The sequence below is a fragment of the Bactrocera neohumeralis genome, chromosome 4, assembly GCF_024586455.1.
Source record: "Bactrocera neohumeralis isolate Rockhampton chromosome 4, APGP_CSIRO_Bneo_wtdbg2-racon-allhic-juicebox.fasta_v2, whole genome shotgun sequence".
NCBI lineage: Eukaryota > Metazoa > Arthropoda > Insecta > Diptera > Tephritidae > Bactrocera > Bactrocera neohumeralis.
In genome coordinates this window covers 86,344,173-86,361,979 of record NC_065921.1, presented here as the reverse complement: position 1 = coordinate 86,361,979, position 17,807 = coordinate 86,344,173, and the positions used below count along the sequence as shown (strand labels likewise).

Genomic DNA, 17,807 nt, shown 5'->3' with positions numbered 1-17,807 from the left:
TACTGTTTTCATACTAATAATTTCAAACAGAGAAGTTGCAAACACAGAAAAGAACAAAGCGTAACCAAAATTATGGTTTATATTATATGTATATGCATATATAGTATATACTTTAGGGAGTTATTCTATTGTAGTGGCATGAAGAGGAGCGGGTTCAGAGTAGAGTTTTGGGGGGGGTTAACTATAAATTTTTGTACTTGCAACGCAAAGTCCTTTTCTTCGTAGAATGTGACTTATGATGGAAATAATGTATAATTTTGAACTTTCGTGGGAGGTGGGTTCAGCAAACTCTCCACATATATCAATATATAGTTCAAAATTTCCAAAATTAGCAGCTGATAAATGGGATCAAGAACTTATCACATGACCATACCTACGATTTCAACGCTGCCAGCAAACTGAAACTAAACCAAAAAATATTAATTTTCAATTACAGCGTAATGTCTAGACTACAGAAAAGTTTGAAACACATTTTTTCACGAAACAGGCAACTGACTCAAAAAAAATTGTACTGCTCTTTTTACAGTTTGGAATTTTTTTTTAAATATGAGTAAACATTTGAATTTGAAATTTGACTACTTCCAGTCTATTGCAAGTCTATGAGGAAGGTTTTCTAAAAATTTGAGATAAATCGATGCAGTAGAACCTCAGAAAGCATGGGTATCTTATGAGAGAGAGAGTTTCGAGAAAAACGTGTTTAAAGCTTGGTCGAATTAGTTGGTCAGCTAAATACCCATATCTCCGAAAATTATTTGAATTTTGTTAATTCTTGTTAACATTATCTTGAATAGTTAAACTTTGATAATAATGTATAAAAAGAGTAAGAAATCGATTTTTTTCTTTCTGGACTACAATACCGCTTTAAAAATTCAACAAAAACTCAGCTGAACTGATTTGCAGAAAAGAAGTGAGTATCGTTTTTATATAGTCATATATTAGTACTCCCACTAGCAACAACATACACTTCTATTTTCTTTCTTTACCTGTCTTACTTATCCTCTCATCATAATTTCCATACTTGTTTATTGATTGTTTCTTTAACCTCTCTTAAACTTAATTCTCTCTTTCTTTTAAATAGTAACAACATCAACAATGAACAATTAGTTTTAAGCTCGTGATAACATCTCAACAGTAAGGATTGGAAATTGGTGTTAATTAATAAAATTACTTTCGAAAAGAACGAACTTGTTATTATATACTACCAAATTCAAATAAGCCAATTTCAAATAAGCAGCCAAATCTTTAAACTACTTAATCTAAACATGTGGCAACATCCTATTTGTCATTAACCAATATAATGCTTCACTATTTTCCATATTTATGGAATACAAATCGTCACCAAAACGGCAAAACAACTTATAATAAAAAATCGAAATCGATTTTTTTTGCTAACGATTCACTGTTGATATTGCATATAGTATGTAGCACAAAATTTTCAGCTGCCGCTATCAGATATAACCAATATATAACCATTTTATAACCAATATATAACCATTTCATAACCTATATATAACCATTTTTTAACCAAAACTCAATTTTTTTAATAGGAGTGGTTTCTATTACATCGTTTTTACTTCGGCTGTAAGTATATGAAAAGTGATGTTACGTTATTTTGCATTTTAGGCGGCGAAATACTCTTTACAGTATTTTTTTGAAATATTAAACTTATTCACCGAAAATGTTTTTTTGAATTGAAGAGTTGAGCTTTTAAATGAAGTTTACTTTCTCATAAAGTATTATTTCATTTTGTTTTAATTTCATTTAAGATATTTAAAAAACTCCACGCAGAAATTATAAAGTCAACTTTTTTAGAAAAATACTTTTAGGCAACAAAAACTGCAACTCAAACTCACCAACCCCGCAGAGTTATTGAATACGAGCCCATCTTAGAGCGCAAGAAAATCCCTGCCCTTATAATATTTTTTATTTCAAATGCTATTTGTTGTAAAAATAAAATACTTATTTTTGTTTCAGGCTATTTTTGTGCTCATTTAATATTTTTCTTTATTTCAAAAGCTATTTTTTTATTCCAAAAGCTATTTTCAGCGAATTAACAGCCAGCTAGTACCCATATCTCCCTTCCTCATTCTTCCACCGAAGTAAGCGGTATGGACCCAGATTTTTTACCGCCCAAGCACTCTCATCGCGGTACCATTCCTCGAAATTACTTCAGCAATACTTTCTGCCACTACAATAACAACAACAACCCCTGTTTCCAGCACCCAGAAGCACTCGCTTTGCCAAAATCAATACACAATTTCAGTTTTTGTTTATATTTTAGTTACGTTTTGATGGCTATATTATCGCATTATTCTCGTTTATGTACAAATTTTAAATACAACTAAAAATTATTTTAAATATACTATATATATATATGTATATACTCTATATAGATAAACTAACTTTGCGTTCATTGGATTGTTGTTTTTTAATTATATAATACTACTATTTTATTTAGTTTAGTGTTTCACATACTCTTTGCTGCCCCAAAGCATGAGGCATACATGTATCTACATATATATGTATGTAAGTGTGTGTGTGTTTCGTATAATTTTCAAGTAACTGCACGCTTGCAAATACTAATTCGTTTATTATTCGCTAAGTAACTAAGTTTACGCTGCTCGTAGTTCAATATTTTTTCTACTTTTTTGTAGTTGTGGTAGTATTTGTGTGGCTGTGTGTGTGTCACACGCGCAATGCACTTAAATTTCACGCTTTACATTCAAAGAAAAAGGCAAAAAAGTCGCTTCTTCTGCTTCTGCTTATTACGAAAATGCTTTTCAAGTAAGTATAAACAATAATAATAATAGTTAATAATAAATTTAAATAATTCTATGCAGAAATAGTTTACAAATTAAACATTACGCCCTATACATAACTATACATATACAAATACGATACACAATTGCTTTTAACTACTTTAACTTTAGAGTATAGTACAATATTTTCAATATTTCACATATATACACGTAGGTGTGTGCATGTATGTATGTATATATACTTTTAAATTATTTATTTAATATCACATTGAATTTGAAAAAGTGTTTCAACAAGAACAACAACGCGCACAACAAGCCGCCCGCGCTCAGCTGTTGGGCCGCCGCCACTTGCCATGCGGGCGCTCGTGTCGCCACACTGTTGCATACATAAACAGACATGATCATACAACTCGATAGATTTACACATCATAGCATAACTTTTTATATAAATTTCATATATACATATATCTATAATATATATATATATATAAGTGTGTGTATGTATATATTAATAAATTTTTAACTCCTATGGAAAGTCTTTTGCTTCTCACATCGAAAGTGCGCTGCGCTGCGCCGCTGCTTTTGTTTCCTTTTGTGCGCGTTCTTTTCACACTCTGGCATGTACATACATTGAGCTTAATGTATGTATGTACAAACAGACGAATACATATGTGGCAATGTGTGCTGAAGGCATGGCTAATTCATGCATGTTGCGCGCTGCATGAGTCGCGTTGTGTTCGTGTTCGTGTGTGTGTGTGTGTGTCGGTGTGTTGGTTCGCGTGTCGCTGAACATGTTTTCAACTGCATAAACATAACGTTTTTCTATATTACAATAAAAAGTTGCTTAGTTCTTTGCGCTTTCGCGTTGGTCCGCTAAAGATGGCGGCGTCGTCGTCGTCGTGTCGTGAATGGCTTGCAAAGCTGCCTCAGTCAAAACACAATACATACGCTATATACATAGCTTCGCACATATGCTTGTATGTATGTAACGCATATAAGTGGTACGTACTTATAGTACGCGGTGTGGCAAATGGAAGTGGTGTGGTGATGGCGATGGTGGTTGGCAGTGTGTTGGCAAACAAAGCGTGCAGCAATAATAATAATAAAAACAACAACAGAAACAGCAGCAACAATTGTCCGTACAATGCCACTTTGGCTGCGGTAAGCGCGCATTCAACTCACGTTAAGCGCTCCACAACAACAATCAACTCATCAGCATGTCTGCCCTTTTTGCGTGCGCTTTGCAGCTGTAGTTGTTGTTGTTGCAGCCAATGCAGTTCCTGCTTTTGTTGGCCGTTGTCGTTGTCGTAGAATTGCTGTCGCAGCTTTTGTGGCTTTCATTATACCAAAAACGCTTGTCCATTGTTCTTGTTCGCCGCGCTTGAGCTCCCCAGCGTCTCTGTCGTCGCTGTGCCGCTGCCATTGTCCGCTTTGGCAGCTGCAGCTGCTGCCGCCGCAGCGGATGTGGATGCTTGCGGTTGGGGCGTTTGCGCAGCCGCAGATGTTGATTGTGTGCTCGTACTCGCTTGACTCAAATTGCTGCCGGTGCGCAAGTGTACGGGTGCTGTGCCCGCGCTCTGCTGTTGATTGGTCGCCGTTGGCATTGCCAACGTTGTCGCTGTTGTTGTCGCGCCGGACATTAAATTCGCTGATGATGGCGCTGACGCGTTCTGTGTCAAACACATTGATGGCCGCCACTGTTGCTGTTGTTGCTGCTGTTGTTGTAGTTGCATGACCATTGCCTGATGGCCAACCGTGCTGGCGCGAGGGTTGGTCTGCGCGTGATGGTGTACGCGGTAGCTATTGGGTGCGAGCAATTGCTGTTGTTGCGGATGTTGTAGGGGATGATGCGACTGGTGGGCATGGTGTTGCATGAATGTGGCCGCACTGCCGCCATTCGGTATCATGGAAAGCGCTTCCTGTGGATCATAGGCGCTGTACTCCGACTCAATGCTGTGGTAGATGTGTTCGGAGGGCGGACGCATGGGTATGGCGTCGACAATGCGTGCGCCATGACGACTAGGGCGTGGCGAGGGTGTGGCTGTTGTGGCCGACGAGTAGTTGGCTTCCATGTCTTCTTGGTAGTACGCGGGTGGTGGTGGCGCTTGGCGGAAAATCATGCCCGGTGAGACGGGCTGCTTGAAACGTTCATGATGATCTAAGGTATAGTTATTACCGCGTGGTGACAGCTCAATTGGTATGGCATAGCGCAGTTTCTCCCAGAAGTAGCGATCGCAGGTGAGTAGGCGATTCGAGGGCACAGATTTTAGATAGGGCGCAAGCTCAGGCACCTCTTCGGCCTCGCTGGATACGTTCGTTTCTTCGATGATCACCAGTTTTTGTGCGAGTCCACGTAGCGCCTCATGGAAGGCATTACGAAATTCAAGACGATTCCACTCTGTCGAGAGCAGATTGCGTGTGAGCACCAAGATGATCTTACGGGAAGCACGCGCAGCCTCTACGATCTGCAAGTGACTGGCTTCTGGTGGTAAATCGCGTTGTTGTATGCACAGGCGGAATGGTGGGCGACCATGTTCTAACTCAGCGGCTATATTGCGGCACACGAATTCATAGTCTTTAGCCGAATGTAAAATGATGGCGTCATACAACTTGCCGGCGTCTTCGAAGCGTGGCTCACATACGCGCACGCCATAATGTGCAAATAGCCACACACGCACTGACTCACGGAAGACGAAAACAATAATCAGCACGACAATTAGGAAGATCAGCACCAACACAGCGGCGAGCAATGGCACATAACCGCCCGAGATGTCTTGCGACGCCATATTACTAGCACTTTCTAAGAGCTCACTGCAGTCCACACCATTCGAGGTGATCAAATCGAGTTCACGCTTTACACCCGCATCCACACAGTAAATATCCTGTGCGTCACGTATCACTATCGCATTGTCCGCCACGAATTGCGCCAACTCCTGCAAGAATTGGCAACGACATGACCACGCATTGCGCCCAATAGTCAGGCCCTGCAAATTGTTACGGTACTGCAAGTTGGCCAGCTGTGCAATCGGCATAGCCGTCATACGATTATTATCGAGTCGCAACACCTTCAGCGACACTAGCGGCGCGAATGTGGTATTCGAGATGTGGGTCAAGAGATTGTTGTGCAGGTACAATTCGCGCAATAGTGACAACTGACGGAATTCGTGTCCCTCTAGCGTTTGCAATTTGTTATTCTCCAAATGCAGTATGCGCACCATATTCAACTCGTCGAAACTGCCATTCTGCACGGACATTACATTCGAGGCGTTCAGGTAGAGCGCACGTAAATTACGTTTGCCCGCAAACACCTGAGCATCCAGCACTGGCAAGTTATTGCCGTCCAAGTAGAGATCGGTGACGTCGGTTGGTATGCGTGCGGGTAGATTAATGCGATTCTGTTTCCCACAGTCGACAATGTTTGTCGACCAGGTAGCGTCATGGAAACAGGTACAATTGTCTGGGCAAACCATTTCGCAGTCGCATTGTTCGAAGTCACAGCAGTGGCACGTCGCCGGACAGTGGGAGTCGTATTTGCAGACAAAGTCGCTGCTGCTCAGCGCCGTCAGTTGACGTATGGGCGCATTCCGACTGTGCGGCATTAGGCATTCAATGTTGCCGAGATCGACAATGCGTGGATGCTGGCGGGTGGTAAGATTGTTAATGCGTTGTAGCCATTCCATTGAGCAGTCGCACTCGAACGGATTACCGCCCAAATAAAACTCTGGCACTGGCTTATCGGTGGCGACCGGTGCGACGCGTAACGAATTCAAAGTGATCTTCGACAGCACGTTGGCATATAGATCCACGCGCGCTAAGCGTGTTTTATCGACGAAAGTATTAGCTTGTATCTGATTGATGATGTTGTTGTTGATGAAGAGCAGTTCTATGGAATTCGGCACGGACATAGCGCCGATTTCGGTGATGCGATTATGACTGGCATCTAGCGTGGTCACGCGTATCTCTTCCTGTAGTTTATAGTAGTTGCCGAGCGCCTCAATGTAGTTGCCATGTATGTCCAGCCATTTGAGATTCGATGGTATGAAGGCGTAATCGAACCAAACCAGATGATTTTCGGAGAGATTCAGCCACAGAAGAGTAGCGAGTGTTGCGAAAATGCCATTGATGTCCGTAAGAAAGTTCTTATCCAGACGTATGGCCTCGATTTCAGAGTTCTTGGCGAAGGAGCCGCGTTCGATGGATTGTATGCGATTCTTAGCCAGATTGAGCACAGTCAAGCGTGGCAGATCGGTGAACATGCCAACAGTGATGTTGCCAATACGATTGTCAATTAGACGCAGACCAGTCAATTGGCTCAGATTCTTGAATGTGCCATTCTTGAAATCGGAAATCTGATTCTCACCTAAATCGAGTGTCTTTAACATGGTCAAGTCTTGCACGGCCTCGGGTACATCAGCGAGCTGATTGGAGCTGAGATCGAGTTCCTTCAGGTCAGAGCAGTTGCGGAACGCTTGTGTCTCGACAATGCTGATCAGATTATTGTTGAGCGTTAGTTTATTCAGCACAAACAAGCCGTTGAAGATCTTATTATCCAGCGTGTGTAAGCGATTCTCGGAGAGTTTTAATGTATGCAAGTTGTACAATGGCAAGAAAGCGCCGTCTTCAATGTGGCCAATTGAATTGTTGCGCATGTCCAGTATTTGCAAGAAATACAGCTCTTTGAAGGTCTTAGCGCCTACGCGTGTCAGCGCATTATTGGATAAATTCAGCACAATTAAGCGTATGAGTCCAGCGAATGTGTTGTTATCAATGTGATGGCTCGTCAGCTGATTAGCGCTCAGGTCCAGCACCAGCAGTTGCTCCAAACGATGCAGCAAGCCTTTGGGCAAATCATACAACTCATTGCCCTGCAAATGTATCTCACGCAACTCCTTGTTGCCTGCAAAGGCATCGGCGGGCAAAGTCTCCAAATGGTTGTACGACAAATTTAGTATGCGCAGTGAGCTTAAACCCGCCAACGCATTTGATGCAAACGTGCTGATGTTGTTGTGCTGCAAATTCAATTGCTGCAGCCGGCGTAAACGGGAGGCGCCCCACACATCGGGCAGTGCGCGCAGCTCATTGTGCGACACATCCAAAACTTGCAACTCGGCGCCACCACTGGCGCCATTTAGCGTGCACATCTTCTCCGAAAAGCCTAAATTCTCAGCGGAGCGTATACGATTCACCGTCAGATTCAACACTTGTAAATTTTGCATAGTACACCACACGCCCTCAGGCAGTTGACGTATATTATTGTCACTCAAATTCAACTCGTTCAATTCGCGCAGACCCGCAAACGAGCTCGCCAATATTTCTAGTGACTTGCCCGGTCCCCAGACAGAGTTATGTGTCTGCACCGACAGCCGCTTCAGCGACATCAGACCGTCAAATGTGTTGGCGGCGATGCGTTGCATTTTGCACGCATCCACTTGTAGCTCGGACAGCTTTTGCAGGCGGGCAAAGGCGCCGGCAGGCAGTTCGCTGGCGTGCAACAAATCGGCGGAGCACTGTATCTCCAAGCGATTGGCCGTTTCGGCGACTTGCAGATCGAGCGGCACCAGCGGTTCGATGGCGCGCAAATTGCACTTGATATCGAGCGTTGTGCGCACAAACTCCCACGAGCATTGCTGTGCGTGTGTATAGCTGCCGGTCAGGCTGCTGATAAGAATGATGAGCAGGTAGGGTAGGTGGCGGCTGATTGCGCCGACCAACGTTGTTGTGCTGGCAGTATGCATTGTGGTTTTGTGTGTGTTTTGTGTTTTTGAATCACTTATTTTAGTTGAGGACTTGGCAGTCACTCGCACACTTTGCAATTTATAATGTTACTTTTGCTTTCTAATTGGTTTTATTTTTGTTGGGTGTTTTATTTGAAAAATTTCTCTGCATATACACTCAACAAATTCGTTTGCAAGCACTTCTTAACTGCACATGGCATAGTTGCAACATGGCGCATAGAGCTTTTTCAGCGCATATTATCTTTGGAGAAACATATTCTTCGTTAAAGTCACAGTACTTTTTGATTTTAGTTAATTTTTTTTCAGTGTAATCGCTAAGTCAAACGCGCAAACCGTAATCCTTGGTGGCAAATGCGAGCGGAGCGATTTCGTACACACTTGCAGTAACTGTTGTGGCACTTTTGTAATTACTTTGGCAGTAATTTGTATTTGCAACACTTCTATATTTTGTTAACGCGTGTTCACCTTTTTTCAAATTCAATTTTTATTTTTTCCAATTCGTTAATTTATTTTCTTGCCTTTTGAAACAACTTTCTTACTTCACTTCAGCTATTTCAACTTCAACGAAGTTCTCTCGTTTGCGTTTGGAATTTTCGAAACTTTGATTTTTATTTAACAGCAGCGCGCAATAATCCAAAAAAGCAGGCGAAATACTCTGCTTCTTCTTTTTCTTCAAGTCCAAACACTTAACCGAAATAAAAACGTTTCGTGTTCGTGCGTACGTCTGAGCTAGTTTGCTGCGCGACGTGCGAGGAATGGAATTCAGTAACAACTTTTACTTAAAAACAAGAAACTTTCACGGAAGCGCTGCTATTTCAGAAAGCCATGTTTACCGCTTAACGTTTCAAAGAGAACTGATTACAAATTTTGCTCGTTGCGAGTCCGTTGGCTCGCTGTGAATTCCACTAGCCAGCACTGCTGCTGACGCCACGCTACTTCTTTGCTTGCTGCTTGCTACTCTACACAACACACGGACAACATAGCACTCCTGCGCTCCATTTGTATTTGTTTGTGTATGTGTGTGTGTGTGTGCTTCAATGTTGGTTGGATGGCCGACGACGACGTCGACTACGAACAAACAGGCAGGCAAGCAAGCCAACGCACACACGAACTAGCACGAATGCCACACTAATAGCAATAGTGTTGTGCTCTGTGGGGAGAACAAAACCAAACACTCCAATAAGGCAACAGAAACAACAACATGCAAGGCAAAGCATTCGCAGAGCAGAGCGCAAATCTGAGTGTGAGTAGTTGTGTTGAGTTTGGGGAGCATAGGTAGACAGTACGTAGTATGAGTGGTGAGTGCATTAAGCTAACAACAACAAAATATTATATCTGATATTTATAAACAACAACAAATACATGTAGGTCTGTATGTAAGTGGTGCTGCTAATACTCTGAGCTGTTTGCGCTGTTTAGTAAGCAAGCTGCGCTGACGCGCTGCGAAGTGCATAAAAATATACAAACAGATGCATATACACAGTTATGTTGGGCAGTGAGAGAGCGCTGAGTGCCGACTGCAGTATGCAAAGTCTTACCATGTATATATGTATGTACATATGTATGTATGTATGTAGATGTGTTAATGTTTAGTTGAGGACATACATATGAAGTAATGAACGTTGTGTGTTTGTTTTTGTTGCAATTGTTAATGATGTTGTTGTACATGTATTCTTAACTACTGCAACAGGTTTAAGGCTATGCAAGTTAATTTCATGTAAGGGAAATGACTGCAGACTGATAGGCCAGATATTGCATACATAAGTACATGCATTAACATGTTTTAACAAGCATTTGCATGCATATCATACAAAAATAAAACAAGAAAAAAAAATATATTAATAGCAAAAACAACTCTTGCAGGGCAAACAGTTAAACAAGTCATTGTCTACAGCAGAAATGTTCAGCAGAACAACAACAACACATACTCCTTACCAACAACCATTCCAACCCTGCACTGCACACTAACACTACGCTGCCAACGTCGACTGCGCTGCATCGTCAGCCACTCTCAGCTGCATTTGCTCTTTTATAAACAACTAACAACAACAAATCCATGGAAATGCAACAGGAATTGCATGCATGTAAACAAATAAGAACGTGCGCTCACACGCACACACCCACACGACGTCTAATGTATGCATGCGCACCAATACAACCAAGCGCATATACGGATACGCATGTACATATACGCCAGCGACACACACATACACCAACACCAGCGCACAAAGTAGGGGAAATGCAGTTGATTGCATGTGAGCGCTGCTCAAATCATGCATGTTTGTTTGCATGTTTGTACATGTGTTCGTCGGCATGTTCATGCTACAGCTGCGCCACTCGCATGCTTGTAGCCATAAAAATTCATATCACATTCCATACGTTTGTCAACAGCATAACATACTCGCTTAGCCGCTGGCTCTCACAAGCGCGCGCTCTCTCTGCTGTCGTTTCGCAGCAAAACCGGCCGGCTATGTTGTCACTGACACATGCACATACTCACATTAGACTGCAGCGCAGACATACGCGTACTTGGCGGCTGGTTTACCAATTGTCATTGCATTCTTTCGAAAAATTGTGTTTCTGCGGCGATAAACATTTTACGAGTTGGCGAGCAAGTGCAAGTGGCAGGACTAAGTTGATTTTTATGTATTCCACAAATTTAAAATAAAAATATATTAATTTAAAACAAGAAAATTGTGTTTTTATTGAATATTAAGACAAAATGCAATGAAAAAAATGTAGAAAATAAAAAAATAGCAAAAATAAAAATTAAAAATTTGAAATGCGAGTAAGACGATCGCGAAAATATCTCGTGAAACAAAAAAGTTTTCCACACAAGAACTTGGTTTTGTTATTTTAGTTTGTATGACAGCTATATGCTATAGTAGTTCGATATCGGAGGCTCCGACAAATGAGCAGCTTCTTGGAGAGTAAAGGACGTGTATCAAATTTTAGAGAGATATCTCAAAAACTAAGGAACTAGTTCTCGTATATCTCAATAAACTCGGGTCGCTGCGTTGATCATTCTACAATATATGTACATATATTTTCATATAGTAGTGTAAAAAAATCAGAACTGAAGAAATAATTTTTTTGTTAAGCTAAAATAATAAATTTGAGTCTAAAAAACTGTTTTGAAGGAAGCTTGGAAATTAATCGTGTTCCTATCGACTCATACTTTGGGTTAACGTAGATTTTTATATTACGAATATTGACCAATGCAAACTCTTCTATTTCTTTGTTGTTCAGTGCATCAAATAACCGCTTGTGAGAGAAAAAATGTAAAAATTAATAAAAAAAGAATGTAATTATAAAGTTTCTTTCTTACGATAAAAGGTTATCATTTATTTGTTATTAAATGCGCGTGACTTGCATGGAAATCATTTTCCATATGCATGTACATACTTATGTACATATGTACATATGTATGTATATATCTGCCGATGAAATTATGTATTTTTGTTTATACGGATTTATTGCATGAAGTCTGCAACGTCGCCTGCCTGTAAAATATTTTATTCCCCTTAAAATGCGTAATGTGCGTACAGGTAACAACAACAAGAAAATTATGAGCACTTTTGCAGCTGAAATGCAAACTTGTAGCTTTAATAAACTATTAAGAAAATACTTATGCCTGTAAGCGCCAAAGCACTAACTATTTTTATTGGGCTAGTGACAAATGTTGAGTCAGTAAACTTAAATGGAAATTAATAAATATTTAGAATACACGATGACGAATTTTATTTAAGTTGCTTGGCATTAAAGTTTAAGCTCTAAAGTAGCTTGCACAAAATTATAAACGAAAGCTATAGAAATTGAGACTAATTGCGAAAATTTCAGCATCAAAAAGGCGATGAGAAATTACGTTAGAATTTCAAGAGCAGATAATGGTAGTTTGGAAATATTTTTGGTGAAAATAATTATGTTGGACTAATTATTTTGACATTTCGAATAAATATTATACCATGAATGATTTAGTATAAGTATAAGAAATCATAATACTATACTTTTAGAGCTTTACGTCTGTTATTTTTCCTCTATGAGTCTGCCTATAACTCTGCTCCGTAGAGCAAGACGTTCAGTGGAAGCTTCCGTGACTCCTGTGTAGTTCTTCAGCTGTTCGCTATGAGGCTGCTAAGCTGGAGAGTCATTTTAGACGCCTTTTCCCCAGCGGGTTGGTCTGATCATTGGATCGAAGTGGAGGTCTTACTCTTCTTCCCCTGCGGGTACCTGCGTCGAATACTTGTAGTCCTTAATGCGTTTGCAGAGTCTCTCATCCGATGCTGTTTTCTCTTTTCATTGAGAACTTTTATTACATGACGGCTTCAAACCCAGCGCACAATCCTGGGGAGGTACGTTTCGCCTTCTCACTTTAGCTCGCCTTCAAACCGCTTTCAGACCGAAAGTCGTGAACTGCTTGAGCCATATGTACGTAAAATAATCGTTTCTGGCCACACCCAAGGGAATGGCAAGCAGAGAACTTTCCACCCTCCTACACATGGCCCCATCCTTCATTTGTCATCACTGTACCTTTAAAATTGTAAGAATATTATTAAGAGAGCCTCACTCAATTTAAAATAAAATGTTAGAGCACCTTTTTTTAAACACTAACAGTAAACGCATGTCAGTCCTTGAACTCAATTACAGTTTGTTAAATAATTACTTAAGCTTCATATTGCATTAAAATGCTCTTAACTTTTCATTTTCATTACTACAACATACTAAGTGCCTAGCTCACCACTACTCACCACTTACTTTCTTAATTTTAATAATTCTTTATAATTCATAATTTAATAATGAAACTTGGTGGGCTAAACGACTGCAGCTGCAATTAAACGGTCACCAGCATCGCATAACGGAGTGAAGGCGCAACAGCCAACAGCAATAAAAGGGCGCACCAAGCCAGAAGCAGGCATGCTACCACCCTACTCTCAGTACGTAAAGTGCAATGCGCCGTTTACTGCTATTTTCACTCGCAATGCAGCGCCATTGTGACAACAATTGTTGCATCAGCAGGCATACGAGTAATAGAAAGCACCAACAACAACAATTGCAATAGCAGCAGGGAATGATATCCAGCAGTCCACCATAATTGAGCCACAACAATAACACCAAATGCAATAATAACAAATAACTGCAAGAATAAGAGCAAAATGCTGCTCGAATAAAAGTTGGCAACTACTCAGCTCAGCGGCAGCGCAGCGCAGTCGACGACAACAGCTGAGCAGCGGCCGAGGAGGCACACATTTTGTTAAAGGCAACAGGCGATTTCCGCACTCCTTTCCGCTGTGATTTCCTGCGACTCCAACGAAGTTTTTTGTTGTCGAAGGCACTCGCGTCTGTTCGTTTAAATATAACTTATGTAGTCATGCTGTTACAGCAACAGTTGCAAAGTCAACGGAAGTTGAGAGTCATGTGAGCATTTCAAATGTTCCGCTGTTGTTGCACACACACACAAAATGGCTATGTTAGTCGCATACATAACAGCACCGTGCTCATGTGAGCTTAAACAGCATGTGAGAGCTTAACGGCGAATGCGAAAACACATGCTCGCCGAATGAGTGCTGGAGCGCACGGCACAGTAGCAGCAGCAGCAACACGTGTGCTTGCCGTCGCAGCGCCAATGTGGGAGTAAATGGCGTGTTGTGCGATTGCCAAGCACGAAGTGGCTTTGTTTTTGTGGCGCTGCCATGTTGTGGGCATAATGGCGAAGTGGGTTAGTTCATATGTTGTTTATACATTTGAAATGGTCGGCTGTTGTGGGTATTAAGCTCGCTCTTTTGTACTGTTGCTGTTATTTGTGACTGTTAGTCTTTGTATAATGTGTTACTGTTATAGTTGCTGCCACTGTTAAATTTCTAATTGCTCGTCGAGAAAATGTGTTGTTAATATTTCTTATTGTAATTTTGGCAGACAAATTTATTTTATTATTATTTTTGTGTAAACTTTAACTGTTCTGTTAAGTTATGATACTGTTATTTTGGCACTGTAATTGATAAGAATTTATTTTAACAGCTATAATTACTTGTAAGTGGCTTTGGAGAACCCCCATGTAATATTAAGAAGTGAGTTGGAAGTTTTATGAAATAACAGTGGAAAAACGGTGCTCTAAACTCTATAAACCCTATACACAAGAATATAATAATAATAATAATATAACTTTTTGAGCTATAATAACAAATAATAGACAATTATAGAAATCCAATGTCTGTCTTATCGTCTCTTTAAATCAAGCTTTATTCCAAGAAATTTCTAAAGTTCTATTGCGAAAATGGATAATTATCCAGGCTTTGGTTCGTCTGAAATACAATTGAGTTACGCCGAACTGAGGACTTGCAAATAAAAGTTTCCAACACTGAAGATCAAATTTGAATCGGTCTGGATTCGACACAATTTTTTTCCGAATGTGCATGATTGTGACTGACTTTTTGGCCAAATATGAAAGGAGAGTTAACGCTTGTTACTTACATTTGGTTTCTTGTTACTTTTGCCTGCTTTCGGAACTGAAAAATCCACTTCAGGGTACGTGCCATGAGTTCATTGAGCCTCTACATGAAAATCGCCTGACAAAATTTTTCTGCCAAACATACATTAATTGAGATCAAACTTTGCATGAATATAAAAATGGTTGTACCAATCTAGGTTTTCTATCGTTTCGGTTTGCGTGCGCATTTTATATGGACTAGTCCGGGTCAATTTTGATCATGAGTGCGTATTTCAGTTTAGGTTCTAAAATTGGATGAGAACTGTAACAAAGGAAAAAGGTATAATTCAAAGGAAAATTAATTCGCAAATAGAAAAAAGAGCCGTACTGACTTCTACACAGCGGAAAACCTGACCGGATATCAATCAGAAAATCTCATTATCGCTCGACCTCGGCGACTATTCATATGATATTAGTAAATTAATTAAAAAGCAATCACCAGAATAAAGCATAAAAAAACAATCACCCATCAGAATAAATCATAAAACAAATATTTTCTTAAGTTAATTAAGTGCCTTGAAGAATGAAAAAGTGTCCTTCAGAAGCTTTTAAAGCCATACAATGGCCTTGCTCTATTTCAAACATAGCTCTCCCTCAAAAATACTATAACAATTTGTTCTACTTTAATTTTTAAAAGAGCGCACTTAAATATGCCAAGAAAACTTTTGCAGACGCAGTACAAATACAGCAACAAAATCAAATATTTTCATTGCAATTTCAATTAGTACTAAGTAACAGCAATCAGAGAAGGAAGTATTAAAAACTAGGAACACACAAAGAGTAAAGTTAATGAGCAGCAGCAACACTTTCTCCATCAGAGCAACCAAGAAATGAACAACAGACTGAAGGAACTCTTCACGGAAGTGCTGCGCGGTGTTGTGGCCCTGAGTTGGTGGAATTTGCAGGAAGTGTGGTGGTATATGTTGGCATGCATAAAATATAATAAAGTGTAGAAAATCATGTGATATTTATAGTAAGTATGGGTAAAATAATAAAACAGCAACAAAAATGGGAAAAAGACGCACGTAAGTAGTTTGCGAATAACGGAATCTCTCTTCGGAAAGTTTGGCAAACATTATGAGGAGCAGAACCATGAGAATATTGAAAAAGCAACAAGTTAGATAACCGCATACGCAAAAATTACAGTAATAACTAAAATACAAACACATGCACACACATACAACAATAACATAAGTTAGATAAAATAGCAATAAGAACTATATACAGAGAGGCTTTATAGAAATGAGTGATACTAATTGTCAGCTACTGTAAATTGAGCGACGAACTTGCTGAAAACCGTTATAGCAACAACAAAAGCAACTATCCCTTGATAAAAAATCACTACTCCAGTTTGCTGCGCCGGAACTTTCGCACTCCTTGATAAAATTCGCTGTTTTCAAAACAAAAACAACAAAAACAACAACAACAACAATAGCAAACAACAAGAACAATACCTTACAACAAACACTTTCACTTAAATGCGCTTAATTTGCTGTTAAAGAAACAATAAACTTTCTTGCAACAAAAAAGGCATACAACAGGCAACAATATACATGCAACAGCTGCTTGCCACACTTCAAGTAACGGTAAAAGAGCATAATAATGCCGTTGAATGAAAAGTTAAGCACGTGCAATGTGAAAAAAACGTCTGCGACAACGGCGAAATTGGCAATAACAACAGGTGAAGCCGGTACTTACAACTACAGCTTGCAGCATTAATTTGTCGGGCATGATGGTTGCACTAAAAATTAGTAAGTAACTGCGTACACCACTTCAACTGCTTGAGATGAGTAGAAAGTAAGTCAGTAATTTCAGTAAAAAAACACAACCGCACTTGCAACATCGAAGGCAATGTGTGCAACTGGAACAATATGAGCGAGTGTTGTTGGGTTTAAGTTCATAAGTGGTAACTAAATTTATTTGGAAACTAGTTTACGGTCACAGCAGCTTAAGACTGATGATTGATTGAGTAAAAAGGGATGAGGGGTGATTCAAATTCTTACCTTGATTAAGATCTTTACAGTAATTTCTTCGAAAACCGTGTCAATAACATTTGATCGATATTTGGCTGATTCCCAAAACCTCCGAAGACCTTCGATAAAAACGGATCTGCCTCTCATCCCAGATTTTCAAGAAGACATACTAATTTCTACTTTATTATCAAGGCCGTGTAAAATATTAGCCAACTCAATTATCCAGCTATCGCTCTGCGATTGTTGTCCTATTGTTCATATATATTCTAAATTTTCTTCTTCTTCTATATGCGTACACATATGGTTTATTTACACAAATATTAAAACTTAATTGAGTTCCATCCTCCGAGATCAACTGACAGCTTTTCCGGGAAGTTAATTAATTTTATTTCCTTGCAACAAACAACAAAGCTCAAACAATCTCAAATCTTCGAAATGACGCACATGTTCGTGCAATTATGTTAATTTTCATATTTCCACGTGCGCATTCTTAGCAATTAATTAATTCGTTTGCAAATATTTAAGTAATTTAATACTTGTCTATCAATTTTCCAGCAAAATCTCCAAGGATAAAGAACTTAAACGCCAAAGTAAAATGTATCACAAACTAATCAACCTCAATACGTTGAAACAATGCTGAGGCGCATGCTAGTGAGATTATGTATGTGGATGTGTATGTGGCAATTTGTCTAAGGAGAGCGCTCATAGAAAGCATATCCTGCTCGTGGCATCGTTCGAATTTAATTTATGCTTGGCAGAAGATAATAGACAAGTGTCTTTCTAAGAAGATATGAAAGTGCATTTGTATGCATGTGTGTGTGTCATAGTATGCATTTGGTCTACAGATGATGCATCA

The 17,807-nt window shown here is 39.8% G+C and overlaps 1 protein-coding gene across 1 annotated transcript; it reads right to left on the bottom strand.

Annotated features, from left to right (window-relative positions):
• Nucleotides 1-2,244: 2,244 nt before the first annotated feature.
• On the bottom strand, nt 2,245-9,330 carry LOC126755172 (toll-like receptor 7). The gene has a single exon (XM_050467553.1). It carries the CDS (start codon nt 8,492-8,494, stop codon nt 4,100-4,102), a length of 4,395 nt encoding a protein of 1,464 aa, XP_050323510.1. The 5' UTR covers nt 8,495-9,330; the 3' UTR covers nt 2,245-4,099.
• Nucleotides 9,331-17,807: the final 8,477 nt, after the last annotated feature.